Source organism: Atractosteus spatula, chromosome 7 (genome assembly GCF_055471065.1).
Source record: "Atractosteus spatula isolate fAtrSpa1 chromosome 7, fAtrSpa1.hap1, whole genome shotgun sequence".
Taxonomy (NCBI): Eukaryota; Metazoa; Chordata; class Actinopteri; order Semionotiformes; family Lepisosteidae; genus Atractosteus; species Atractosteus spatula.
The window spans coordinates 48,169,587-48,197,511 of record NC_142712.1 but is presented as its reverse complement, the minus strand read 5'-3'; the positions used below and the strand labels follow the sequence as shown (position 1 = coordinate 48,197,511).

The 27,925-nt window shown below is 38.0% G+C and overlaps 2 protein-coding genes across 3 annotated transcripts; both read left to right on the top strand.

The window, feature by feature from the left end:
• Nucleotides 1-5: 5 nt before the first annotated feature.
• Nucleotides 6-26,871, top strand: rab27a (RAB27A, member RAS oncogene family). 2 transcript variants are annotated; one of them, XM_088920627.1, is made up of 6 exons: nt 6-1,460; nt 15,927-16,099; nt 18,558-18,643; nt 18,853-18,956; nt 19,477-19,600; nt 24,038-26,871. In XM_088920627.1, the coding sequence occupies exons 2-6, from the start codon at nt 15,947-15,949 to the stop codon at nt 24,240-24,242; spliced, it is 672 nt and encodes a 223-aa protein (XP_088776753.1). In that variant the 5' UTR covers nt 6-1,460; nt 15,927-15,946; the 3' UTR covers nt 24,243-26,871. The 2 variants fall into 2 exon arrangements, with proteins under 2 accessions (XP_088776753.1, XP_088776754.1); XM_088920628.1 differs by lacking the exon at nt 6-1,460 and adding an exon at nt 11,108-11,293.
• pigbos1 (PIGB opposite strand 1) lies at nt 91-601 on the top strand. Its single transcript, XM_088920629.1, has one exon. The coding sequence runs from the start codon at nt 91-93 to the stop codon at nt 289-291; it is 201 nt and encodes a 66-aa protein (XP_088776755.1). The 3' UTR covers nt 292-601.
• Nucleotides 26,872-27,925: the final 1,054 nt, after the last annotated feature.

Below are 27,925 nucleotides of genomic sequence, written 5' to 3'. Positions count from 1 at the left end.
TCTAGGACTTGATCGGGACTCCAAGCTGACATGTCATCCTGAACATCTGTGGGAAAAAAGCACATTGAGGAGAACAGGGTATTCGCGGATATGATTTTCAGAAGGCTCCCTTTTTCTCAGATAGCGATGGCCACCGTTGTTGGATTTGCCGGAGGACTGTACGTGTACAAACCCATCTACGAGAAGTATGTCAAAGATCAGAAGTCAGCCAAGAAGAAGGAAGACGTGCACAACCTATCAGGCGAACAAGGAGAGCCACGAAAGGAAACTAACTGTGGATGTGAAAACTAAAGCGCTTTTTATACCGTGAATAATGTGGAACAGAAAATGCATCAATTTAAAATCCAGTTACAACCTTCAAATCTTCCTCTCTTCTGTAGAATAAATGATTGATTTTTTTATTGTCCAGTGTTACACCAGTAAATTGCATTTTTCCATCTAACGTTTATCTGAAAGTTTTTAGGGTTATCATATTTGGGTATTTTATAGTAGGTGTATATCCAAAACAATGGAGTACTCCAGTTTATTTTTCTCTAGTACCACTTGAGAAAAATATTTACCTTGTTTCTACGGGGCAGATTATAAACGTTTGATATTGAAAGAAGCGTGTTTGTAAGGCAGTTTTATTTAGTACCTATAGATGGCACTGCACATTAAACTAAAAACAAAGCGTTATCTTTTAGTTTGCTACAGGTTAGGGTTTTACCTTATCCTTTCATGTTAAATAGTTTAGATCATATGTATAACGGAATTAATCTAACCCAAACCTAGTATCTCAGACTGAAAATAACGCGTCAGTTGGCCGCTATGATTTTTAGAAAAAAACATTTACACTCTTATGAGTATTCACTTGGTTAAAACGTTTAATTAATTATAACCTATTACAGATTCCAAAAGCTGTACTGCAAGAGTCCTCCATCTAGGTTTTTAACCCATGAAATCCATTTTGTGTTCACGACCTTTATAAGCGTTATGGCATAAAAACACTTAATGATGCTTTTCTATTTTTGCATCTTTTTCCTGAATGACTGCTACGCACAGTCATTATATTGAGCTATTAAAAACATGAAAGGTGTTTAAACATGAATTGGACAAAATGTGCAATAATTGCAAAAACAGGACTACAATAAGGGGTGCGTTGTTTTCAGTGCTTGCTCACATCTTCCCCCACCAAGGCCCCTCGGGTTCAATGGCTATAGTTTTCCGAGATCACCAACATCTGCAATAAAGAAGGTGCGCACCGCGTTCTGTTCATCCTGGTTTAAGTACTCTCAGAAGGAGGGGCTGCTGTTACGGGAAGTGATGTTACATTGACGGAAAAAGGCAAGTTTAGCTACTACCTAAAAGGGAAAAAACGATTAAGTTGGGCAATTGAACCGTTCAACGAGCACTACCCGATTGTTTTTGTGTGTTTTGCTCACGCTTAGGTTGCTGCGAACGACAACCAATTGACGCAGTTGGTAAGTTCACTTTTATCAGTAGGTAGTTTGTCCTTTTGTGGTAGGGTTTAAAAGCACTGAAATGTAGAAGCAGCGACTATATTTCTGACTTTAGTTGCGAATATTGTGTCCATGCACTGTTCAGTTTATCGCGTCGTTAAGAAAGTTAACTTTTCAGAAGTCGTGCATCTTATGTTGCTCATGGCTTGGAAATCGCGGAGGGAGGGAAGGAGAGAGAGGTGGGATTGTAGACAGCACCCCGGCATGTGCAAGATACCACGCACGGCCACAGCTTGGAAATATCCAAGGTATTAAACGCAATTTATGTCCACCAAAACGATTTTTACTTTGAGGGCAACACGTAGTCAATTTCAGGACCACATGCCCTGCCAAATTCACGTTAGTTTTAGCTTCTTTCGATGTGTTTAATGGTTAAAACCGATGGTCTTTTACAGAAAATCCCACACCATCTGTAAAACGCAGACCTACTTTAATTTCTGAGTTTATTATCAGAGACGACACAGTGTTCCAAAACCAATTTAACAAAAAGGTGGTTATTCTAAATTTTTACATTGGGTTTGGTTTGGGGTCGTTTTAAAGAAAGACAAAGGTTTTCTGTTTTTACCGGTTACCAGGGCCTCAATATGTGGAATGTCTGCTGTAACCTAATCAATTGAAACGAAGCATTTTCCTTCTCATTTGCTGACGTCTGGTTTTTAATGATCAGCCAGTTACTCTTTTTTTTGCCCGCAGGGTGGTACGTTTTTTACAGCTCAACTTTTTTTTGACGTTTTTTTTCTCTGCTCCACTTCTCTGTAAAATGTGGTCTGCAGCACCACGCCAGGGTGTGTTTGACGTGTTTTGTCATCTTGTATCTTTAAACAAAACAGTAAATGTTCTCCAGTTTCTCCACAGCCTAATAACCCGGTATTACTGTCATTAGCTCTGTGGTACACAGCACTACTCAGTTTGTGTAGTTAATCATTTCTTTTCCAAGTTGAATGTTCTCAATTCGTGTATTAAAAGCTAGTAAGCTGTACTCCTGTAGTTACATGAATCGATTAGTTTAAGAAATGGACACAGTTTCACTTCATCCCTGCATCTCCATCTTTTAAATGATCAAGAAAGTGCTCATCAGATTAATAAGCAATGTGGGAGTAATAATAATTAGATATTTTTTAAATACAGAATCCCCCCAACTGTTCTCCAGTTAGCTTGCTTTCTTCTGTTTATCTGCCTTGTTGATTTTTCTGAATTTACTCTTGTCACCATTTCACATGTTTATGGGCTCACTGCATTGGGCATAATCTTACCCATTACTTATCAGATGAAAACATCAGATGGAGCAGTAAGTACCCAGGGAGTCCAGTCCTGGTCCTGGCGGGCAAGTGTACTTGCAGGTTGTCATTCCAATTTGAAATTAATGATCTTAATGATAGAATCCAGCTGGTTACCAGCTCAGCCTGACCCATTTAACTGCTTCTCCCAGCTCTTCAGGTGCTGGTGCTTTAAAGTGAGCTTGTAAACCTGCAGACATACCAGGCCACCAGGATGAGGACTGGATGCATGGCTGGGGAGAAACCCACCAGAGGCAGCTTCCTGCCTTTGCCAGAGTATTTAGTGCGACTTGTTCACCTGTCGCAGTGCAGCTGCTGGGGTTTTGCATTTGTGAAAGGCTTATCAGTGAAGGTTGTAAATTTTTTATTGTCCTGTTGAACTTGAATGGTGTGTTTGCACCTGCAAGATGAAACAAGAGATGGTATCCAACTCTGGGATGGCTGGAGCTTTTATTTAAAAAAAAAAACTGAAGGTAAGGCTTCAGGCTTTGCTTCCCGGAGACATGTGATATGAACTGAAAAAAAAGATAGAATGAGCCGAACTTATCCATGTGCTCCATTATGAAATTTGTGTGCCTGATACCCTTTTCCTTGATCAGGTGTTTCTAATCCAGATCACTGATCATTCATTGTGTTTTGAAGGTTTTTTGGGGGGATGAAGGTTTCTTCTAATACTCCACATTTAGTGTGTATGAGAAACTGGTAAAAAACATCTACTCATTTTCAGGCCTCAAAACACAGCATGTACTGTGAGCTTTCTTCTGCTTGATTACATGTCACTGAAAGCGTGTTGTGCAAGACACTGCTACAGTGCATTGAGACACTCAATAGGCAGATTTCATAAGATTCTGAGCTTGTAAAAGAGGGTCATAACTGCACCCTTTTCATTTCTGTAGAGCTTTTTCTTGCACCTTGTTACAGTACACTCACATCAATCATGTAGCAGCAGAACAACTTCCTAACTTTGAATATTCAGAATTTATTGCTGTAGAGCCAGATTAATATAGATTATTAAATATCAGGCACCAGTATTCAGGTTTGATTGGGGAAATATATCATATTTGGTCAAATAATTGGCTCCCCTGCGATCCTGAATTGGAAGAAGTGGTTTGAAAATGGATGGATGGTACCTAACATCTCCTTGTGTTCTTTTAAGTCTGGACAATGATATCTGTTAAAGGTCTCAAACAAGTTACTCAAGGAGGTACCTGAAAGGATTGTAAAAATTGAGTGAAAAAGTGCATTTCTTGCACCCACATTTAAATGCTGATGGAATTGATCTAAGGAATTATAGACCAATACGTTTTACATCTATTGCATGTAAGGTTATTCAAAAGACCCTTATAATTAAACAAAGAAACATCTATATGGTAATGAGATTCTAGGGGATAGTCAACACGGAGTTAGAGAAGGTAAGTCCTGCTTAACTAACTTGTTAGATGTTTGAGTACATTCAGGTCTTGAGGAAAACAGTGAGTGAATACAGAATTTGGATTTCCATAAGGATTTTTGATTTATCCTTTACATAGAACTTTATCTTAGACTACATGTGTTTTCTTTCTTCTCTTTTCAGCATGGAATAAACCTTTTGTTCCAATTTATATTGGTCACCTACTGTATGTTGTGGAATTGATAGAAAACCAGCTTCTGATTATTGTAAAATAGCAACATTAGCAAACATAGTAAATAGAAATTTTAAACCTATAAAATTCAATATTGGGAAGTTGATATAAGAATTGCACTTCTCTAGACAAAGTGGAGAAGCAATAAAAAGACACATAGAATGTGTGTAATACCAGAATTGTAGAATATACATTAAGGGTTAATTTAAAATTGTACAATGCATTAGGAAGACCTTAGAATATTATCATGGTACTGGTCACCATGTTAAAAAAAGGTTGCTACTCTGGAATTAGTCCAGAAAACAAAGACCATACACATTCCTGGGCTTGAAGGAATGTGCTGTGCTGACCAGCTGGAAGAGCTATATCTTTGTAGTCAGTGTCAAGCAGAAGAGCAAGTGGAAGCTCCAGGGCGGTGCATTTTCAAACTGAGAGCAGGAGACACTGTGAAAGATGTAGAACAAGCGAACAATTCATGATGTAGAAGCTGGCATCCTGGGCTTCTTTCCAGTCAAGACCGGATGACATTGTTGGATCAGTCACCTAACAGCAAACATAAGAACTAGCTAGCCCCCTCTTGTTGTAACTTAAGTTTGTTAAAAATGGGGTATCTGTGTGGTGAATGATAGTGTAAAACACAAATGCCTTTGGAGAGACATTTATATTTTCTATATTGCTAACTGCCAGAAAGATGTTGGCATTATCAATTGTAAGTGATCTACCACAGCCCAAAAGCTCCCTTATGGCCATCTAGAACTAATGACTCCCTGTGCAGTTTTTATTTCCTTCTCTTATATGACCTCTTCTGTAGTCTGTAGTAGAAAAAATATAAATACTTTAGTAAGTCTAAAATCAGATACAGTCTAGGAAGGCCAAATATTTCAACTTAATGTTCCCTGAATACTACTTTTGGAGGTATGCCTGCTCAGATATGGGCAGTTGAGTCTCCAGGTGTGTTAACAAGTGTCATTACTTTCAGATGAACGTACTACTAACTAACTTACTAATTCATAGTTTTCATAGTAGAGATAAGACTGTTTTGTGCAGCACTGGGTAAATGCCAATCTAAGGACCTACATGAGGACTGAATATTTTCAGTAATGTCTTTTTCATTTACTTCAAGTAAAATTGTGTTTGGTCTCAAGTCTTTTAAATAGTTAATGAAAAAAGTAGTTGGTCCTCTTCTAATGAGATTCCTGATTTATCAGCTAAGAGAACAGAATACAGTATGCTTTTATTCACTAAGAAGTTAATGAGCAGAGCCGTGCAGTTGCTTCTTGAGACCTAACTTTGTTTGACTGAGCGGGGGGGAATATATTTTATAAAATTTTACATTGAATCAAACAGATTAGTGTACAATATTCCCATTATTCAGCTAAGGAATGTTCCAGAAAATACTGTCTTGCACAGTGTATTGAGACTGTGCAGTGGGAAACATGCGTATTGAACTGGTTCCTTGACTTTGTGAAATATCTGTGGTCACCTGACTGGACAGAAAAAGCACATGAGGGCCTGCTGATAGTTATTAGATGCAGATATTGTGTGTTGCAGAATCCACTGGTGAGTTCTTTTGTATGTGTGGTGGGGGCAGTGGTGATTGGTTTGAGTCTTTAAGTATAATTTGTTTCTGGAGCTTCTGACTTGATACACATTTATTCAGCTCTATTGAAAGAACACTAAGTGGATACTTCTTGTGAATGAATTAAATGCAGAAACTAATTGGGTTGCATGAGGAATTAGAATTCTACAGGAAATTGAAGCTATCTAGTGTTTTTCATTGTTCTTATAAGGTATGTTGTTTTAGCTGATACCCAATATAATTCTGTTACAAGATGCATCATAAATATAGATATATAAATATATTTATGGTGTCTGTGTTCATAACTGGGACAGTGTTGTAGGAACTACCAATTTTGCATGGATAAGGTCTTATCTTTAGGGATGTTTTACATTTAACAATTAATGAAGTTCTAGAATTCTGTTCAAATGTGTTTTAAAAGGTTTAGTTGTCAGGTGTACTGTGAGTGTGCCTATCCCTGTTGGATTTTTCAAATACAAGCATTTGATTGTTTTTAGAAATTAAATTTAATATCTGTTTGGGGCTTTATTTTAATAACTGCTAAAACTTAATTTGTGTGTGTGCTCTCTGATAATCGGATGTTTAACATCAAATGTTTCGTCATGTTGGCGTTCTCTTGATACATTAAGGCATGCTAAGTAAGGAAACCTTCAGTGCACTAGCAATCAGTTTAGCATTAAAACTAAATTAAAAAGTAACAAACGTTAGTTATTTGTAAAAACATTTTACTTAAAAGCAATAATGCTGGATACCAAGTCGATTCTAACATAACACCTAAAAACACTTTCGAACATTACTGATTCAGTAAAGGTTTTGAAACTAAAGCTGTTTATCTTCCTGTGTAAGGTGAATTGTGTACACAGCTTGAGTAAGTTTTCATCACCTTGGCTACAGGACATGAGCCCTTTTATCTGTATTTCAATTTTACATTTTTACCAAAACTGGAAAAGAGTTAAATCCTCATTCACTCTGAGAGTATTGTAATGGGAAGATTGCTGTAGTCTGCTGTTTAAAAGCAAATTGTAAAGTATGCTACAGCAGGAATTCACAGCTCGTTTGAGGCTGATTTGTTTATTGGGCAAGCTAATCAAAGCAGGCTGGTTGGAGTACAGGAACTCTCAAATCATTAAACAAGTTCAGCCTTTTTAGTTTTTTAGAAATGTCCCGTCCTTGGTAATGTTAGCTACAAGTTAGTGCTTTGAAATATCAAAATTGTTTTGTTTCTCGTCTAGGTTTTAATAGTGTAATAGTTTTATTCACGCTATCAGTTCCGCTACACTGCGGCTGGGTCAGATTTATTTAATTTACTGGGTTCTGCATATCCGCATAGTTGTTTTGTAGGGACAAGCGCCATCAGTGTTGGATGGCTGCCCAGGGTGGATACTTCAGTGCTCAGTGATATCCACAGTGTAACTCTTTGTTCACCTCATTGGTTAATCCTGCCCTCTGTTCAAGAGCACTACTCTTAAATGTAGTAGTAGGTCACTAGGGTGTTGCATTGACTCGTTCAGCTGGAAAACCAGCTTTTAAATAATAGAATTGTGACGCCTTAATTACGGAATTGTGACTTCACGAATTGTTACTAAGGTTCTCCTTCCGCTTGAGAAGCCTGGTGTTGGCAGGCTACCTGGAGATGAGATGTTTTCATCTTCACTTGATCCTTGATTTTCAGCATTTTTTCACATAACAAATTTGGATCCAGGTGAAGAATTTTGGTTTTAAATACCTTTGCAGTATTTAAAATTTCATGTATTGACTTTACAATGTAATTCACTTCAGAGGTGGACAGAGAATGTTCCCTTCCTATACCGAAAGTGTTTTGAGATTTTTCTGGATAAAAGTCTCTCTATATAAATAATATAATAAATTATTATTTTTCAAACATTGGGAAGTATTTACTAACAGTGATGCAGTAGAATTCTGTTCTATTTAAAATGTAGCACTGTGTGTTTTTGGCTATAGCAACAGTCTCTTGTAACTGTGGTAATAGCAGTTTGTGTAATACTGTATGTATACACTGGACTTAAGGAGCTGTTAGCTCAATTTAGAATTTAGTAAAAGTGACTAGTGTTGTCAAAATAAAACAACTAGCCAACCTAAAGCCTTCAAACACAAACGATTGAAGTGTGCTGTTAATAAAAAATACCAGTGTAATGCAGAAAGGTTTCTGCTTTTAAGATGGACTCCAGTTTCTGACTTGCTGACTATTGAGGTGTTACGTTTTTCTTAAAATGATCCTGAAATGTAATAGTTCATCTTTACCAGAGCGACCTTAGAACATAGCCCATGTATGTAGGTTTTGTAAATATATATGTTTGTATAGACATTTACATTTTTTCATTAAAAAAAAATCTTGGAGAAGAAAAAAAACATAATGTGAAATGAAATATAACTTGGAGCTTCTGTACATTGAGATCCCCTTGAATTCAGTTATAGATATTGTGGTACAGTGTGTGTCTCTGAAATGTGCACTGTCTGTAAACTGAATGGTCTTCTGTTTATCTAGAGGTGTACTGTAGTAGTCATGCATGTGTGTGCCATCCAGGGTGTGTTTCCTTGCACCCTGTGCCGGCTATCAGCACCCCCCTGAGGGTGAAGCAGTACTGCAGATGGATAGGTAGATTATCAGAAAAGTAACAGGTTATGCGTTTGATATTTAGGCCTAAACATTTTGCCATTTTATTAAAGTTTGATAATGTAAAACTAAAGCAAAACCTTTTTTTTTTTAGGAAACTTATGTATTCCTTTCTTTCTCTGCCAGTTTTCGATTGTTAATCATGTATCGGCCCAACACATGAGTCGGCAGCTCAGTCATGGGAGTATGGTCTCTGTGTCTCGACCCGTGGCACCTGGGCCAGTTCTGAGTCAGCCTTTGCGAGGCTGTGATCCACATTTGGCAAGTGGGTGTAGTCCGCATTGGAACCAGCCATTTAAGTTTATGGGGCACATTCCGGACTGCAGACAGGACTTTCCTGGAAGAGCTGCATTGCAGCCTACTGGGAAAACAAAAACAGTTTTGAATATTGTTTAGTTTAATGGGGTAGCATAATGATGCAGTTCCTCTAGGTGCTTGGGTTTCCTCCTATTGTCCATAGACAGACTGGTAGGTTAATTGCCTTTTGAGGAGACTGCCCCTGGTGCGAGTGTGTGTCTGTGTTTGTGTGCCCTGCGATGGACTAAAGTCCAGGGTGTAGCCAGCCTTGTGCCTGTTGCTTGTCGGGTTGGACTCCCATCTCCACTGTGACCCTGAATTTTTGCAAAGCAGTTAGAAAACAGATGGATGGATTTACTTGAATGATTTTGTATAGGGCCTTATGAGATATTACCTTTGTCATTGTGTGCTGAAGCATTAGGCATGAGTTCCCCTGCTGTGTGCTGCTTGATTTTCATTTTGATGATGGTGTCAGACAGAAACATTCATAAGGCAAAGCAGGGTTTGCTAGTACTGCATGTGCAGCTGCGGCTTGTCCTTACAGTTACAGTGAGAAAACCATTTTCAACACTCTGGTACCAGTCCCCACTGTCCTGTTCTCGCTCTCTTTTTTTAGAGGCCATAACCATCACTCATGTTCCTCTTACTTGTGGAGGAACTTTTGATCACGGTGAAACAATTGGTGTCATTGTAAAAACAGAATGAGGAGCCCAAATGCTGAAAACCTGGAGCTTTGTGTGCAGCACTGCTTGGAGATGGGGGCAGCTGACTCGATAGCCTGGTGAGAAGCTAGGAAAGATATAGTATTGTCCACTTCTAGGGTGAAGCTTTCCTGTTGTAATTTCATTCTTGAAAGCTCAAGAAACAAAGACTATGGAATTCTCAAAGGGGCAACATGAGTTCTTGTATCTTAGTGGCACAGTGCAAAGCTGTTAAGTAACTGGAGAGTTATGCTTTTGCTTTTCTTAGTGCCTTTGCTGATTTTGAGTAACCTAGGCCTTGTACTTTCATACTGGGAAAATTCAGCCTCCACATTATTTTTCGCAGAGAACATTGGACTGTGTGATAAAACAAGGACTATAGAAAAGTATGAATTCAATGCTAGAAATATTATTTTAGAGTTCATGGGTACAGATCACTACATGGATAATACTTCACAGGAAAACAGAGAATGAAAATATTGTTAAGTTTGTAGTTTTCATTGACATTTTCCTTTCAAGCATGAAGGTCCTGATACGCGATGAGTCTTTGCTTGAAATACACTCCCTGACCAAGGAACCTCATAGAGACAAATGAAAATCACGAGAAACACTATTATTGCACACAAATGGAGGCACTCCACTAGTTGTAAATGTGTGCTTTTATTTAGGCTTGCCATAGCACAGGGTTTGAATACATCTGCAATCCTTAATGTAGCCATTTTCCTTTCATATTTACTTCTACATGTTTTGTTCTTTGAATGTGAGGTGTAGGTTGTTTTTTAAATAAGAAATATAACCAGATAGTCTGATGTATTGTTGAAACCTTCTTTTTCACCATAACAGCCAAGGAGTAAATGCAGTAAATCTGATCTCTTGTAAAGGTATGTAAGCAGGAACACTCTTGCTGTGAAGACCTAACTCTTCACTATTCTTGCAATATTCCTTCTGCTCTTAGAAGACCCTTCTAGTGGTTGTTTCCTGTAAGTCACAGACTGTCATAATGACAGTCTAAAACAAGATACTGTTGTTTATATTCATTTGTCTTTCCTATTGCAATTTTTTTTTCAAGTGCAGGCTGGGTTTTTAGGAGGTAAGGCTGTTCCTTCCATATAGAGCAAGCAACAAATGCAAGGTGGGATGCACCCTGATCGGGATGCCAGTCGATCACAGGGCATGCAGGGACTCAAATGTGTATACAGAGGCAAGTCTTCCCAGAATACAGTTAACCTGCCAGTACGGTATGTCTGTGGACTGCGGCAGAGCACCTGGCGGAAATCCAGGTGAACACAGGGAAACAAATACAATCTCCACACACATAGCACCCCAGGAGTTGAAACCAGAGGCCCAGAGGTGAAAGGCAGCAACACAGCACCCTCCTAGGTGATCATGCATTTGTGAAATTCTAACACTGTTTTAAAGGTGACAGGTGTACACGTTTAATTTGTCACCATCTGTGTCATAGAGCATATTTAAAGAAGGTAAACCACTATTGACATCAGACCAGCTAGCTTTCCTAAGGTGAGTAGAGCCACTCCTAATTATCATCCAGCACCCAGAGAAACGAACAATAAATGCATTCCACGTATGTCCAGAATGTTGTGTGCATACTAGGTGGAGCTGAAAATTAGAGCTACGGATCAGTGTGCTTCTGTTAGTCCTGGCAATTTGTTTGTGAGCGTGGAGGTAAGCATGCTTAATTTGTTTTACAATAGTTTTGCAAATTGCATAAAGAAATGCCAGATGTTTTTTTTGCTAACTGGGTATGAAATTCAAATTAAAGGGTACATTTTTGGTACATTGCATTTTGGGTTATCTTTGGTACATTTACATTTTTATAAAAAGTCTTACAGAATGATAGAGTGTGGTGCTCTTGTTGCATCATTTTAAAACATAGAATGTGATATAACCTACGTAGCAAAGTAGTAAAATGAGTGACTTTACTATTCTAACACCATTCCTTTATGGAATGGAGCACTTAGAGCAATGCATTGTTGTGCATATTCAACGCTTGCTGAACTTTTCCAGAGATTTGTACATCTTTAGTTTTCTTATTCTTGTTAATGGAAATGCAGTATACAGTAGCATAACATGAACAGATACGCAGCCTGCATCTCTTCAACTAGTATATCACTGAGCAGAAAATAGTCACAAAAATTAATAAGTGCATTCGTGCAATTAGTAAGACGGTCATCACAAATCTTTCTTTGCCGGTGGCTTTACAGTGCTGTGGCATTGTACCGATAACTGGAGTCTGATAACATATAACATGTGTGCCTCATTGAGAGGGTGGAGGATCATTGCTAAATATTTAGCAAGGGAGGAGGACAGTTGTGTATTATGGGATAGAACGTGGAAGTTAAATTCCCACCTAAAAGTGATAGTCACGAAAGGTTGGCATTCTGTGTTAATTTCAAGTGAGTGGAGTTCATTACAATAATGCACAGATGATTAATAATTCAATACATGTGCTTCCTGCAGTAGCTGTATTTAACAGGCTTGTTCTGAGATTATGGAGCTGATTAATAAATGAGTTGCTAGGTTTGTGACTTCAGATGTGGTGTGGTGGGGCTAAGCAGCGATCTAATCATCCCTCTCGAGGTAGAAGTCATGGTGTAGAACATAACGCACAGGAGTCTTTAATAGTAGAGTTTCAGTTAATTTCTTTAAGGTTTATTGGACTTGGTTCCCACCTGAGTGTGAAACCTGTGTGTCAGTGAGTTACTCCTCACAGTGCTGGTAGACGATTGTAAAGTACATTGCTCAAGGGTACATCTACATTGTTCATAACAGCAACTTGAATCCTGAACCTCTCAGTTATGATACCAGATCCCAAACCACGATTCTGTACTGCCACTCTGATATCCCTGTAGTTCTCATTTGTAGTGTTTGCCGTCATCTGGTTTTCAGAATTTTCACACAGTCCTGGGTGAACAAGTAGGCATTCCAGGTACTTTTTCTGCGGAGTCTTGGGCCTACACAAGACACCTGCTGCTTTTGTTTTCCTGCATTGATGTTTCAATTTTTAGTTTGGAGAGCATGCAGATGGCAATAGTAAAGGATTCTTGTGATGAATGTGGAGGAATTGGTTTGGAACTTGAAGAAAAAGAAAAGTTTAAAAGCAAAGATAATACTGTATATATTAGTCCCAAAGCGCATGGCATAGTTTTTCTTATTATTTTTGTTTTTCTTATAACTTACAAGAAGATTGTGGAAGGGGTTTATCCTGCTTCTAATTTCTTCACTCCAACAAATTCAGATACTGTCGCACGGGAGACCAAGCTTGGTTATGGATGTTTGACATTGATGTTTTTTATAATTTGCATTTTAAATGCATCAAAGATCTATCCTGTTTGCTCCAGTTTTCTCCTCTGTGTGACTAAACAGACATGGAATGAATGAGACCTCAAGCACAGGGCTTTATCTCTGTACATACCTTGTGCCTATTTGAGGTGCATTTTGGAAGAGCTTTCTTCTCTTTCTGCTGAGGAACTGCAGAAGGAGTCGACAGTTTGGTATGGCTTAAGGTTTGATTGCAAGTTTGTCTGACTCTTGTTGCAGCTGTTGCTCTTGCATGGGTTTTTTTTTACCAAGATAAGTGTGAAGCAAGACGTGGTAAAGAACACAAATTGAAAAATATGCTGACATGCAACACAGTGTCACAGAGGATCTTTTCACACTTTATGATAGTCTTGAACAGGAAGAGTCAGTTTTGTAGCTGGTTGCTGAAAAAGATCTGCCCATGTTTCATGTAAGTACTCCACCGTGGACCACGCCAATATTGAAGGTTGGATTCCTAATTGTATTGTGTTCCTTATGTCCATCTGTATTGTTGTATTCCTTTCCCAGTCTGTAAAGTTTTCATATGTAAGGTAGAAAAACTACAAACTTTCTACAGGTATTTGTTAAAGCCACATTTCCCTTGATTAAGAAAATAAGAATAGTTACAAATCAGAGGAGGCCAGTAGGCCCATCCAACTCAGTCTGTGGATACTAGATAATTGGTCCAAGGATTTCAAACAGCTTTTTTTCTTGAAAGAAGCCAGGGTATCGGCTTCAACAACAAGGCTGGATAGCTTGTTCCACACTCCCACTAACCAAACAACATGAAAGGGTTTATACATACAGTACCTTCCTGAACCTACTCCTTCTTGACCAAGTGAAACTGGACGAATAAATGCAAATATGTGTGATAATGTAAAAAAAATAGTTTTATACGTCTTTTGATAATGTTCCCCAGTACACTTCCTGTGGGTTATCTTAGACTTGACCCGAATGAGTGAAGAAACACCCTTAAATGATAAGCATCTCCCGACTGCATTTGATTCTCACTTGAAAAACTGAAGCTAATCTTGCAAGTTATAAGAGGCTTGTACAACTCTGCGTGAGTTCACCATAAAACAGAATGAAAAAGGACAGAACAAACTTAATTGTTTATGGATGATTTTAAGAAGCCAGTATTAATTTCTTCTGTTGTGGTAGACCTTGTATATGTGCAGTGAACAGATACAAACATATTCTTTATCATGCACTTCTGTGGTTTTATATCCTCCAAGCATGCGCAAGCCTTAGTGTCTAATAAAATGAGTATCAGAAATTCTCAAGCTTGCAGTGCTTTTGGGAAGAGTACATATTGAGAATTTATCCATTCCTTTCTTTTTGACCTAGTAATTTTATGTAGACAGTGGAATTGCTTTACAGGGCTAAGAGTTTTTTTTATCTTTAAGGTAATGGAACAGTTGCACAAAGTCTGAAAACTGTTGTGCTTCAGACCTTAAGCTGCTTAAGCTTAGGATGGGATTTAGCTTTTGTAAAATGTGAAAGAATGCAGGACTTGTGTGAATGCCTTCTCGTGGTGTAGTCATATGATGTGGGTTACAGGATCACGCAGTGCTTGTTCACTGAGTGTCAGATGTGTATCTGTGTTTACTTTCCAGGGCTGGAGTTTGTCTCTTGCATACAGCCTGGGGCTTCTCCGTGCTTTGGGATTGCAGTGAGCTTCACATTGTAAGGGCTGATGCAGGGATAAAGTTGTATGAAATATTTATGATGTCATATAAATACAAAAATAGCCATTGTTTCTAAAATATTGCTGTTGCAATGGCATTAAGTGATGAATGGGTGCAGTTACAAAATTATCATCATAATAATGAGATGTCTTTCTCTTCATAGTTTCTGTTCTGTTAAGAGTTCTCTGTCATGGTAGAATAACATTTGGCTCTTGCCGGAGGATGTATTTACCAGTGTCACCTGACTTGTGCCCTTCATTGTCTTTTTGTAGGTGTCAGAAGTGTCAAACTCATCTCAGGCAAAACTGTACGCGAATCTTCTTATTGGCTGTTTCCATCTGATCATGAGAGTTTCATTTTTTAAGAATCGCCAGAGCTTTCGTTGAAATGACATTGTGAAACATAAGCTTTGATAATGGTGCCTGTTTGAGTGGGTGTTCTTAAAATCACTCTTGTTAAGGTGATCCTGGAGCCCTGAGCCTCTCTTATTCTGAGTATTTCTTGTTGTGGGGAGGAACATGGAGCCTTTGATTGTCTTGGCCTTAACGGCTATGGAGTCTTCATTCTGCTAACAACACTTCTCCTTCTGAGAAATTCTTCACTGAATGTGCTGTCAAGAGCATTTGCACCCTAGTACCTTCTGAGGAGTATTTACTTGCTAATAGCTGGAAATCTTCAGATTATTTGGTTCACAATTTTAAGTAGAATTACACAGCCTGGCAGTATGAGCGGTTTTAAGCTACACATCCTGCATTGCATTAGATATGTCTTGCATATTCAGCATGAAATGAAGATCATTCAGATTTTGTGTCACCTTCCCCTTTAATTGTGAAAAGACCATTCCACCGAAATGTACAAACATTTCTGACTAGATTTTGCTGCTCGAGGGTAATTTACTGACGACATTTCCTCTGTCCTTATTCATCACGTCTCCTAGGCTCCATCTCATTCCCTGTAAAGTGCTAGTCTGCAGAAAGACTTTGATTTTGTTCCCAAATGTATGCAATACAGAATGATGTTGGATGCATGAGTTTGGCCAACTATTGTGACCTTCTCAGAATGGAAGTACAAACTTTGCCTGTGTAGTACACTTATGACGTACCCTTTTATTAGAGTGGGGTGTCATTCCAGTTTTTTCAGAAACCATTCCCTCTAAGAGTTTCTGTAACTGTAAAAAGGAATTGTGAGTTGGTTTGAAAGAAGGAATTGGATCTGAAAAACTGAGGTAAAACCCTCGACATTGACTAACACTGTACATTTCAGTGAAGGGGATGCATGTCACTTTACTGACCATATTGTCTGTCTTACAGGTCAGAAATAAATTCTCACTATGTCTGATGGGGACTATGATTACCTCATCAAATTCTTAGCCCTGGGGGATTCTGGAGTGGGAAAGACCAGCTTCTTGTACCAGTACACAGATGGAAAATTCAATTCCAAATTCATTACAACTGTGGGGATTGACTTCAGAGAAAAAAGAGTGGTAAGTAGAAATATCGACACAAGAATCTATTCACGAACATCAATGAAGTGGACAGCAACAGGACTTGATTTCCATGTAGTTCTAAAAAATCTTGTGACTTAATGTGAAAAGGCTGTTATCTTAACATATGATTTAGGCAACTTATAAATCTTGTGGGATCATAGTCACTTCCTTTGTATTCTTGTGAAGCTGCATTATCTGTTTAGTGTCCCCTCACATCGTGCAGAACTCAACAGTTGTGGCTTTTCCTTTCAAGTACTGTGAATGCATTTTCCTGCAAAAAAGTGTTGGTTTTGTCAGTAGCCTACAAATCCTACTGATTTGCATTTCCAAAGCATAATTGGTATTTGATACTGCATCTTTTTGCATATTCTCTCTTCTCTAACTGCTATTTAATGTTTGTGTCTGTGTGGGCTGTAAATGAAATGTGTATTGGGTGAAACTACCAAAGCTTCTTTCATAACAACAAGATACAGTCTACTGGTCTGCTTGCTTGGTTGCCCTTATTCTCCCTGTTTAAGTACTCTGAGCCAATAACAAGGGAATCTAGTTAAAAGAACTATGAATAAATTGATAGTGACAACTTAATCCACAAAATGCTTGTCAAGATAACGTCTTGTACCATTATAGTATAGTCACTGGTGGCTCAAATGTTGCATCTGAGCTCTGGTTTCATATGACAAATGGTAGAATATTTGTGGTGGAAAGTGTTCCCAATTCTGCACTCTCTTGAAGATACACATGGAAACGCCTCTCCACGGCAGACATTACCCAGTCTACGAAGGGGCTTTCTTACTTTTTCACGTTGGGTCCAGAAGTGCTTTCCCCATTGTGCCCGAGAGCTAGCATTTGATTTCGTTTAGAGGCTTGTCGAGCTATCAGAACATCAGCTGAGTGGTGATGCGGTAGTCTGTGTGCATCTCTCCCCGACGGTCCCGTAAGAACATGGGAAAGGTTACAGATGAGAGGAGGGCGATTTAATCATTGTGTGTGTGAGGTTTCTAGTAGTTTGCCTTGTCTGTGTTTTCCTGATGGTTCCCAGCCTGCATCTGCATGGCTTGGCACCTGGTTCCAGACACCCACACCCCTCTGTGGGTGTGTTCTCTCTGTAAAGACAGGTCTTCTGTTAAATACTTTTCCTTGTAACTTCCACTTGTACCCTCAATCTGTTGATTCACAAGTTTCTCATATCCTTATAAGAAAGATTATCCAAGGGAATTAACTTTTGCTGAATTGCTTGTTCATGTAGTTATAGATTCTTTTGCCTGCTGAGATGGAATTGTGTGAGTCCCAATCTTGAGTGAAAGCTGTCCATGCATTTACAAAAACACTTTTAATAGAGGGTGGCATTGCTCCCTTCCTTCTGGTGAGTCTTTACTCCTCTGCTGTCAGAAGAACTTCAGGAATCCTGAGAAATTAGCAGGAAGGGTATATATGATTATTCTGAAGAGATCATGGCATGATTCTGTGAGGCATCTGGACCAGGTTCAGAATGCACATCTTCCACAGTGCCTTTGTAGAAGTCTTCGAATACAGGGGGTCAGACTGATCTGTGGAGATTCCCACAGGGTCACTGGAGTGGGAAAGTCTTTGCACGTGCTTCAGAGCCAGGTGTTACTTGGGGGTGAGAGGTACACAACAGTTGGTCAGTGTGGTTAACACTGAGGGACTATGGACAGCACTGTCAATATTCGAGCATGGCTTTAAATCAGATGAACCAATTAAGGCAATAAGAATAAAAAAAAGTAAATTGCCATCTTTAAGTCATAAAAGTAGCAATGCCTTTTCCTTTTAAGCATTAGAATTAGAAACCTGCAGACATTCAGTTTTGCTTTGAAAGCTGTAATTGCCCAGCTTATTCAACCTATATAAATTCATCCCTTCTTCACCAGCAGCTGAAAGCTAGTCTTCCTGTAATGAGAAAAATTACCAATTGGAATAAAGCATTGGTGTTAATAATGAATAGAAAGCCTTGAATATTATTTTTATTGATTTTACAAAGCTTGGTGCAAATTGAATGGGTGGGCCTAGTGTTTGTGAAGTTAGCTCATGGAAATGAGAAAATAATTGTGGTATTCTGTACACTCCTGAAAGATAAACATTGAAAATGACTTAACTAAATTTGAATGTGTAATGTGTTTAATCACAAGCATGCTTATGTAATGACTTGAAAGGTGAATTATTGCTATAAATATTGTTATATACATAACAGCATGTTCCAAGCAGAGCACTTGTGGAAACCTTTACATCACTGGTGTTCATGTTAATGCAGATACACAGTGCTTCATCATTTGGCCTTTTGGAGACGAGTTGCACTAAGCTTTTTGCCTGAAATCATTTTAAAATGTTTTAGTATAATGGGACAAGTGACAGTTGAGTCACTTGTCCCATAAAACTAAGTTTCAATGTTTATTTCCATTGTTTCAAGGTTCAGTTTAAAAATATCTGTGCTTGACAGGTGTACAAATCAAACGGTGCCGATGGGATTGCAGGAAGAGGGCAGAGGATACACATCCAGCTGTGGGACACCGCTGGACAGGAAAGGTGCGTAAGAGTGTGTGAATTTGTTTTCCCCTTGGCTGTGTCAGAAAAGGACTTAGGCCTTTTGTAACTCCTGAAAAACATGGTCTCTCAGTGTGTTTGAGAAGATAAGTATTTTTTTCTTTGCTTTTCCTTTTGCAGAAGTGTTTTTTGAAAATTCTTCTGTGGGTTAAGATGTTCAAACGTTAATTAAATTCTCCTTTTTGTTATAGATTTCGTAGCCTAACGACGGCATTCTTCAGAGACGCTATGGGCTTTCTCCTTCTGTTTGATCTTACTAATGAGCAGAGTTTCCTCAATGTCAGAAACTGGATGAGTAGGTTTCATTGCCTATATATATATTCATGTGCTTTTTAAAAATAACAAGTATCCTACTTGTATTTGTCTTTCTTTAAATGATGAACCCTGAATGATTTTATAACTACAGTGTTTTTGGTAACTTGACTATAATGGTTTTAAAAAAATTCTATTTTCAGTTACTTGTGATGAGGGCAGTGTATATCTGGTTGTACATGAGTAATTACATAATATTAAACCCATTCGATAATTGATATGCTAAAATAGAATTTGATACCAGGACTTCTTAGCCTCATGCTAAGCCTCAAACCAAAACACCTATTGCTTAAAAGCGTACTTATATTTGACCTCCATAGTAAATGCATTTATTGCTTCTGAAATTCAGTGACCGCCAGTTTAATTTTCAAGCTCAGTATTAATAGAAAGCTAAAATAGTACAGGCAGATGTGATTTTAATTGCGTATTGCAAAACTGATTAAAAAGAAAGTCACATGAAGTGGTTTACAAAATGAAGCTCAACAACCTTTCTGTTTGTGCAGGTCAGTTGCAAATGCATGCATACTGTGAGAACCCCGATATTGTCCTCTGTGGTAATAAGTGTGATTTGGAAGACCAGAGGGCAGTGAAAGCAGAAGAAGCCCAAGAACTTGCAGAAAAATATGGGTACGTACTGTTATAACCTCAGTTTTGCTAATGCTAAAACAAAGTCTGCATTTTTATTCTTTTACATGTGTGCAATGCTGCAGAAAATCACAGCACAGTTCTGTGTAGTTTTTGGAATAGGTTCATGATGAGGCCCTTAGGAGACTCAGGCAGTATTGGGCAACCTTCTTTTTATTCCTTATGTGGGGAAAAAAAAACATTGTGTTGGGAAAAGATAGATATATTTGGAATGAATGTATATTTGAACACTAGCACAGAAAGAATATTTCTGAATTTCAGAAATGCACACCTCATGCTGTTCAGCAGTTTTTCATTCCCTGTCAGATCAAATAAAGCCTACTTTTTAAATAAGAAGGAAAGCTAATCTCCTCAGGTGTGTAGCAGGATCAGACAAGTCCTCAAGAAGAGGAAATTCTCTTGCACACTGCTGTATGCAAAAAGCACATTTAAAATGAAGGAGGTGAAAAGCTGACATTCCGGTTTTAGTCATCTTTTCATTTTTCTCATATTATATCTGTTATTTTGCATATTGCAGTATGTGGAAGCCCCTTCTTTCCTCATATTTCAGAACCCTGTCAAAGTGCTCAGTCAATACCCAAATACAACGAAATCTCAAATTCTGACAACCTGTCAAAGTAATTAACTGTACCAAACTGTGACCGATGATGGTGACAGCTTTGGTAAGAGTGCTGTCTGATTTATCTGATGTGGTCTGTTTCTCTAGAGGTTATTTAGCTGAGAAACGTTTGTTTAGAGTGTCAAGGCCCAGAAACAGGGAAAGTGCGTTTGCTTTGGAAGAGCCTTGAAACCTTCTGCAGTAATCCCCTTTTCAAAAGGATTTATTGAGCTATGAAATGCTTTCATCTGGATACTAGTTTGAGGTAGTCTGTCTTATTTCTCATGGCCAAAACTTGAATACCAGCATGAATCTCATGGTAGACGATTTGAATCATTATAATGGGACTCGTAAATTCGTTTGTGGTTCAGGTGTGTAAATGTGCCTCGGGTTAATCCTAAGTTCTGTATGCATACTTTGGCTTGATTTAATCGGGATACAGTCGCTTCCTCCAGTTAGAAAGCATTGGTAGTGCTGTGCACAGAGCTTCGCGTCTGCTCTTCCAGCGTCCATTCAGCTACATGCTAGAATAGTGAACAAAAAACTTCTCAGTATCCATAGCTGTCATGTTGATTAGCTGTCATAGCTGATTACTATAAACTACAGTAATCCCTTGCCGTACAGGTTTTCATTAATATGACTTCTAGTAATTCCTACCTTTTTTAAAAAAAAATAACAAGCAGATTTTACTGGTACAAGCTTTTCATAAAGCATTCCCCAAATTCTTCTTTTCTTGCATCTTTTTATTACATTTTTGCTTTTTTTGTAATAAAGGCTTGTGTGTGAAATGCATAAACATTAGGTACTATCCTGTACTATTTGCATTTGCTAATGCCTGTAATTATACATGTATAACTACAGTACTGTAAATGAGCAGAATTATAAATGTCCTTAGCTGAGGAAAACAATGACATGTTATTTGAGTAATTAACTATTGATGTATTACTTTCATACTTAGGGTACCGTTTTGCATTGTGTTAAGATGAAGTGTGGGTACATTTTTTTTTTCGTTCTGGAGCAAATCGGAGATTATAAAATGGAAAGTATTGGGGATTTAATTTCTATTGTATGAGTATTCACCTACCAGGCACTTTTCGAGGAATGAATTAAGCTCGTATAATGAAGGAGTACTGTATTTTATTTTTTGAAATATCACTTAAATTCTTTAAAATTCTTGAAATTTGCAGAGAAGTTTATTTTTCCCCATTCTGTAAGTATTTTTATTTTACTGTGACAGACTAGTGTGCTGTCCGGGTTATTATAATCCTGTCACCAAGGATAGGTACCAGGAATTGGGAAGTTAACATATCAGATGGCCTTCAAGATCATTAGGTTATGCTTCTTTGTAGACACCTAACCAGTATTGGCTGTACTGCAAACATACCTTTACTTATGAAATTTACTTGACCTAGTAAGGGACAATTTTAGAGTTGCCAATTAATTGTTTCTGGAACATGGGAGGAAACTGAAGCAATTGGTGAAAATTGCACGCAGAACATGAACCTAGGACTCTGCATAAACACCACCACACCTGCACCCAGTTAGACACATTTATATTGCTACACATTGTGCGAGTTTCCTATCGTTCTGATTTACTTTGATAATGCCATCTGAGATGAGAGCTGGCATAAAGTGACAAGCTTGACATTTTAAAATGGTCTCTGGAAGAGGAAGCTGTCATGAAGTGTAGCATTGTGGCAGCATTGAAATCTGTAGGAGCAATGAAAGGGGAAAAGCCTCTATAAGAGTGGAAGTCTGGCTGCTTGTACACTTTATTATACATTATATATTCTACTCAGGACATGCATTAGTATAGAAAACATCTTAACTGCTCTACAGTAATCATTCACATTTACAGATTTATTGCAATCTATTCTGTAAAATCCTTTAATAAAATATTTAATAAACCTTTAATATCACTGCTCTCTCTAAACTGAACTCTTTACTTTCATATTCCACATTTACAAAGACCCTTCTATTTTGTTCTTTGAATTTCAATAGTTTATGATAATTTAAACTGGATTATCTATTCTGACATCATTCAAGTGGAGGAAAAAAAGCACTTATTTAAAAATATTTCATGTCTGTTTCCCAGAGAAAGGTTTGTTTTTGATCTCTCATGGGGTTGTGCTGAAACAGGAGGATTTTCTCTGTTTTTCCAGTGACATTCATTTACTTTTCTGTAAAGGCCATTAAACAGCTTGAATTGTTGTGGTTGACTTGGAGTGACTCATATGTCACATTTGTTTGTAATGCATTTGTTGCCAGGCATTTTACCTGAAAAAGAAATCCTGCCTTCAGATGAAGGACAGTCTAGATATTCCCAAGACAGATGACACTTAGAGAAGGGCTTTATGAGCGAAATATGGTTCTACAAGCATTGCTTTAAAATGTACAAACTGCAGTGTGATTTCCTCTTTTTCTTTACAGTAGGAAAAGCTGTGAGCCATAGACATCTCCTGAGGTTTGATTCAGAAAGTAATGTGTGCAATGGGTGATTTAAAGGAATTTCTACAGGGGTTTATCAGTACTTAAATAAGGAAGGTAGATGTTGAACAGGGACACTTGCTATGTAAGTTCATCAGCAGGGCTTCTGGGAGATAAAATCACAGAGCTTGAGCCGTAAACAAGAAGTCCTGCCTCACTTGCACCCCCTTCAGTTTTATACTATTGTATAGTCTTAAAAGCATGTTAAGCATCTTAATGCTGCATTGAAAAATGTCATTTTATAGTGTGGAATTACGTGGACCGAGAATCAAATTCTGGTGACTTTTGTGTATGATGTATACTAATCAGAGCCATATTTGAATTGCCAGTCAGTGATTTATACTATTAACAGTGCCATATTTGGAGCTGGAATCAAAGCGACTAAAATGCACTCAGTCCATAGTTTCTAATTTGAAAGCTGTTCACTAGGAGAAATGACAGTTACACTAACAGAAAGGCCGTGTCTTTACTCTGCCCAGAGGTCTTCACGTTATGTAAGGGTGTGATTCAGAAAGGTAATTAGCTCTTTAAAACTGTATATGTGGTATTGTGAATAGGTAGGAATTTACTATGTCACTTTGTATATAAATTAAAATTTAAATTAAACTAGATTTTTCTAATTGGTAGTTGGAGCCAGATTTCTGGAAATAATTGACACGACAAGAAATTGACAAGTGTCAAATGTTTTACAAAAAAATGTGCCAATCATTGATATGGAAAGAAAGTGATGAGAGATCCTGTTTAAAATTTAACCAAGAGCCATTAATGACAAAAGTTAATTAACTGTTAGTCCAACATAAATATCAACATTGATTGTTATTTGTTAATGTCAGAGTTCTTGTCTATCGTGGAAACAATAAAATCGTGCCACGAAATATGGCTAAACCTCTGCTCAGAGAGGAGGTGCCCCCGCACATCTGATGGTCCTGGTATCTTGTATTGGGTGTAGGTTTTCACATGTCCATGTAGGTTTTCTCTGGGTGCTCCGGTTAACTGAACTCTGGGAAAATTCGACTTGGTGTGAGTGTGTCTATGTTCGCTCTGTGATGGACTGGTGTCCTGTCCAGGGTGCATCACTCCTTGCACCCGTTGCTTGCCAGGATAGGCTCTGGCTCCCCTCCAACGCTGAATTGGATAAAGGCGTTAGAAAATGGATGGACGGACTATTTTTAGCACCGGTGTTTTTTGAGCTACAGTTAGAATTTGTCAAAATGGCACACCGCCATCATGTGCAGTGTTGCTTCTCAGAATACAGCTGCCTTGCTGCAAGGACTTCATTGTAAATAAATAAAAAAAAAAAAGCTGAACTGTGCTCTGGAAAATGTCGCCTGCAGGATCCCTTACTTTGAAACGAGCGCAGCCAACGGCCAGAACGTGGGCAGAGCGGTGGAGGTCCTGCTGGATCTCATCATGAAACGGATGGAACGGTGTGTGGACAAGTCCTGGATTCCGGATGGGGTGGTGCGTTCCAATGGCCACAGCTCTGCGGATGGACTTCCAGAGGACAAAACCCAGGAGACGGGCAAATGCAGTTGCTAATGTACCTTGGGGGGGGGGACATCACCTGTGTCTCAGTAGTACAGCTGTAGTTATTCTTCTACTCTAGGGCCTTTCCGCATGGTGTACGGCAGGGAGCTTCTTCTGAGATGGTGTGAGAGGGGAGTTGTATTGAGTTTACGTTACCACGCTGCTCACAGTTTTCTGGTGTCTGCTACTGTATTTTTTTTAAATTGTTATTTAGATGGGTTCTTCGCTTTTTAACCTTTTTTTAAAATAATAAAAGTTCATATACAGGACGAAAATCAACAGTTATATGCAGTGCTTTTAAGTTGAAATTTGTAACTATAGCTGTACTACCAGAAATCGTTTGTAAGCTTTTAAAACAATAGCCCTGATATATTAGTGTTCTGTATGGCCCAGGCCAAGAATGCTCCGGGTGGTAGTGTAATGGTAAGATTGTATTTAATGTATAAACTTTCCTATATTTCAACAGTGCAGGGCAGCCTTGACGCTAAAACATTTGCTTCAGTGCAGTAGCTGGACTGAATCTGTGTACCATATGCACTTTTTGGACATTTGTTCTTCTAAATTGTAAAGAAATGACATTGGGCTATAGGTCTTATGGTAAGAAAGCAATTTTAAGTCATGAATACATTAAATCAATAATGACTGAATTTGAAAGCTTTCATTTCCTATACTTCTTGATGGTATGCAACGCTGAGACATTTCTTCTGTATATCTTTCATGGTGGAACTTTAGGGTCTCTTATGGAATTGTAGGCTTTTTGTAAGGTCAAGAAGATCTCTCTGATTTACTTTCATCAAAAATCAAGTGTTTTATAAAGCTAAAATGTAATTTTGGGAAGTGCCTGGAAATATACTTTTTCCCCCTACACTGCATTAATGCCAAAACACTGTAACAATGCCAAATATGTAAAAGATACTCATTTATAATATCTAGATTTTATTTATTAAAATGATGTAGTAAACATTAAAAGCTATTTTCTGTTGTTTTTTTCTTATCTGCCTGCTAGTATATTAACGTTTTATTGACTTCATAACTTCTTGGTTTGCTGGTATCTGGAACCTGTACAATACCAATCATCACAGCTGATAATGTCATGAAGTGGTGAAAGTTCTATAAGATTTGTGCATTATCAAGTTTTCAGTTGGTGAAATAGATATGAATGTATGCATAAGAGTCATTTACTGTATATCAATTTAAATGAAATTGACCATTTTTGATTTATAACCTACTGTATGTGAGAATTGGCAGATTTATTTATTAATTAGTTTAATTAGGAATCATTGACCATGTAGTGTGCAGGATACTACTGTGGTGTTGAGTAGTTCAACAACATTAGAGCTATTGGCATGGAACAATGATTTAGCCATCCTCATGTGCAGTTTGCCTGTGTCCATGCTGACCTAAAAATAAATAATTGTGGGTGATTACTATTACCAATATCAATAGCAGGGATTGTTATACTTACTGAAACGAGAGTACACCCGTGTCTTCCAGGTTTCATTCCAGCTAAATGTTAGTTTACCATCAACTTTGCTTGTCAGGTTAATAAAATAAACTGTTCACTTGCAGTTTAAAACTGTTTCAGTTCTTGCATAGCAGAGCAGGGTTTGAAATTATGGATAAAACCTGTACCAAATACTGGGTTTTCAGCTCTCCTCTCGCTTTGGGTGGGTAGAATGCTACAGCAGAAGCCCAGTAGGTTTTATGGAGCACCCATAAATGATCAATCCGCAAATTCTTGGAATAGTCAGTTTTGATCGGTTTAGAATGTCATCTGGTTCAATTACATGGAGAATTTCCAACTTGCCCTTGTTTGGGGTTTGTGATTAATTGAAGTGAGTAATTGAACAATTCACCTGCTTTGGTGGTCAAAAAGAAAATGTGTTCTCAGGCACTTTAAAGGTGACTCATAAAAACAGTTGCACAGCCACACCTTTTTTTATTAATTGGTTGAATTTACTTAGTGAGCTCATGCAACATCTAGAACACATTCTCACATGATAGTGTTTTATAGAGTCATATCCAGCTCTGCATATGGTGAACTGATTATAGGAGAGGTTTAGAAAGAAAGATGAAAGTCATCAATTAGCATGGGTGCAACCATTTTAAACACAAATCAAAACAGTTAAAAGTTTTATCAGATTGTTCAATTAAGGGATCAATAAGCTTAATTGATTAAGAACTGGGTTGGAATGAAACCAGAAGAGCTAGTACTGCAGGATCAGGATTGGGGAGATGCAGTTCTGAAGCTTAAAACTCAGAAAGACATCTTGACAAATTGTTTCATTTTATTTTAGAGTGGGTTTATCGGGTTCATTTGCTTTTCCTTAAGTAAAAGCATCAATATGGTGTTGCTGGTTCATTGTTCCAACACTAGGCAGGGGATTAGGAATGTATTCTGCTCTATTTGAATGTAAAAGAGTACTTTTACAACACTGAGACACATACTCTAATAATTTAGTAGGGTTATCTATCAACAAATGTTAATTTCTCCCATGTACAAACCTTTAAGTGTAAAAAATGATTTTTGATATTTAATATTTTAATTCTGTATGTATTAAGCTACAGAACAAAATATGCTGTACTTTAACAGAAGGACATTTAAAATTAAAAAATGAATAAAAGTTTTTTCATGACAAAATCCTAAAGACATGATGTGCTTAAATTAAAAGATATTGCAACATGCTGCATTTGTTCCGAAAGTAATTGCCTGAATCGACAGTGTTTTGGCTTTCAGTTTTCTTTGCCTCTGGAAGCCTCTCTACGGAAAAACCATCTGTAGAGACTCAACGGATCATACCTGAATAAGGCTGCCATCAGTATGCCTGGGACAGTGATCTACAGCATTGGTCCTGGAGTTTTCTGTTTTTTGCTCCAGTAGACTTCTTAATTACAGGCACATTGATTTCCGTTTTCTATTTGGGTCATATCTGTAAATTTGCTTTTAGCTCTTAAAAGGTCAAGTATGATTTGTATTTGGTACCAACCCCCTATCTAGCCCTCATTCAGATGTGTTGCCTGAAGTACAACCACTGAGCCTCTGCAGTAGGATAAAATGCTACTGTTCAGTCAGCAGTATTAGCAAGAATGTTGAGAAAAGGCAGCATAAAGTGTGTATTGAAGTTGTTGGAAACAGTACCCATGAAGCGGGGTGTTTTTGACACTCGGGACTAACCAAAGAAACAAGATAAAAGTCTAAACAAGCAAGCAGATCAATGAAGTCGTAAATTAGCACTGGCAATTTAGAGCTCAGCTGGAAGGAAAACCGGTAGACTCAAGTATTCCTGCCGGAGCGAGGTTAGGAACCATTGATCTATAGACATTCTTAAAAACCTTTTAGTTACGTTTGTTAAGGGGGAGCTGCAAAGGAGATGTGCAACCAGCAGAGTCAAACGGAGAACCCAAGGGAAAAACAAAATGCCAGAGAACCAGGTAATTACTTGCTTTTACCCAAATGCCGGGAGTATTCAGACCAAAATGCAAGAAAAGGCTACTGTATTGGCATGGAGTCATAGTGTAATTGCAACCACAGAAACAAAGTGAGGGGTATGAATACAGCATTACTGGATAACATAACCATAATTAGTGTGAAGGAGTGAGTGAATGTGATTAAAAGATGTAAACTAAGCAATGGTTAACTAAATGAGACCAGGTTTAGGTTTAAAGCTAGGGCTAAAATTGGATGTAGGGTTAGT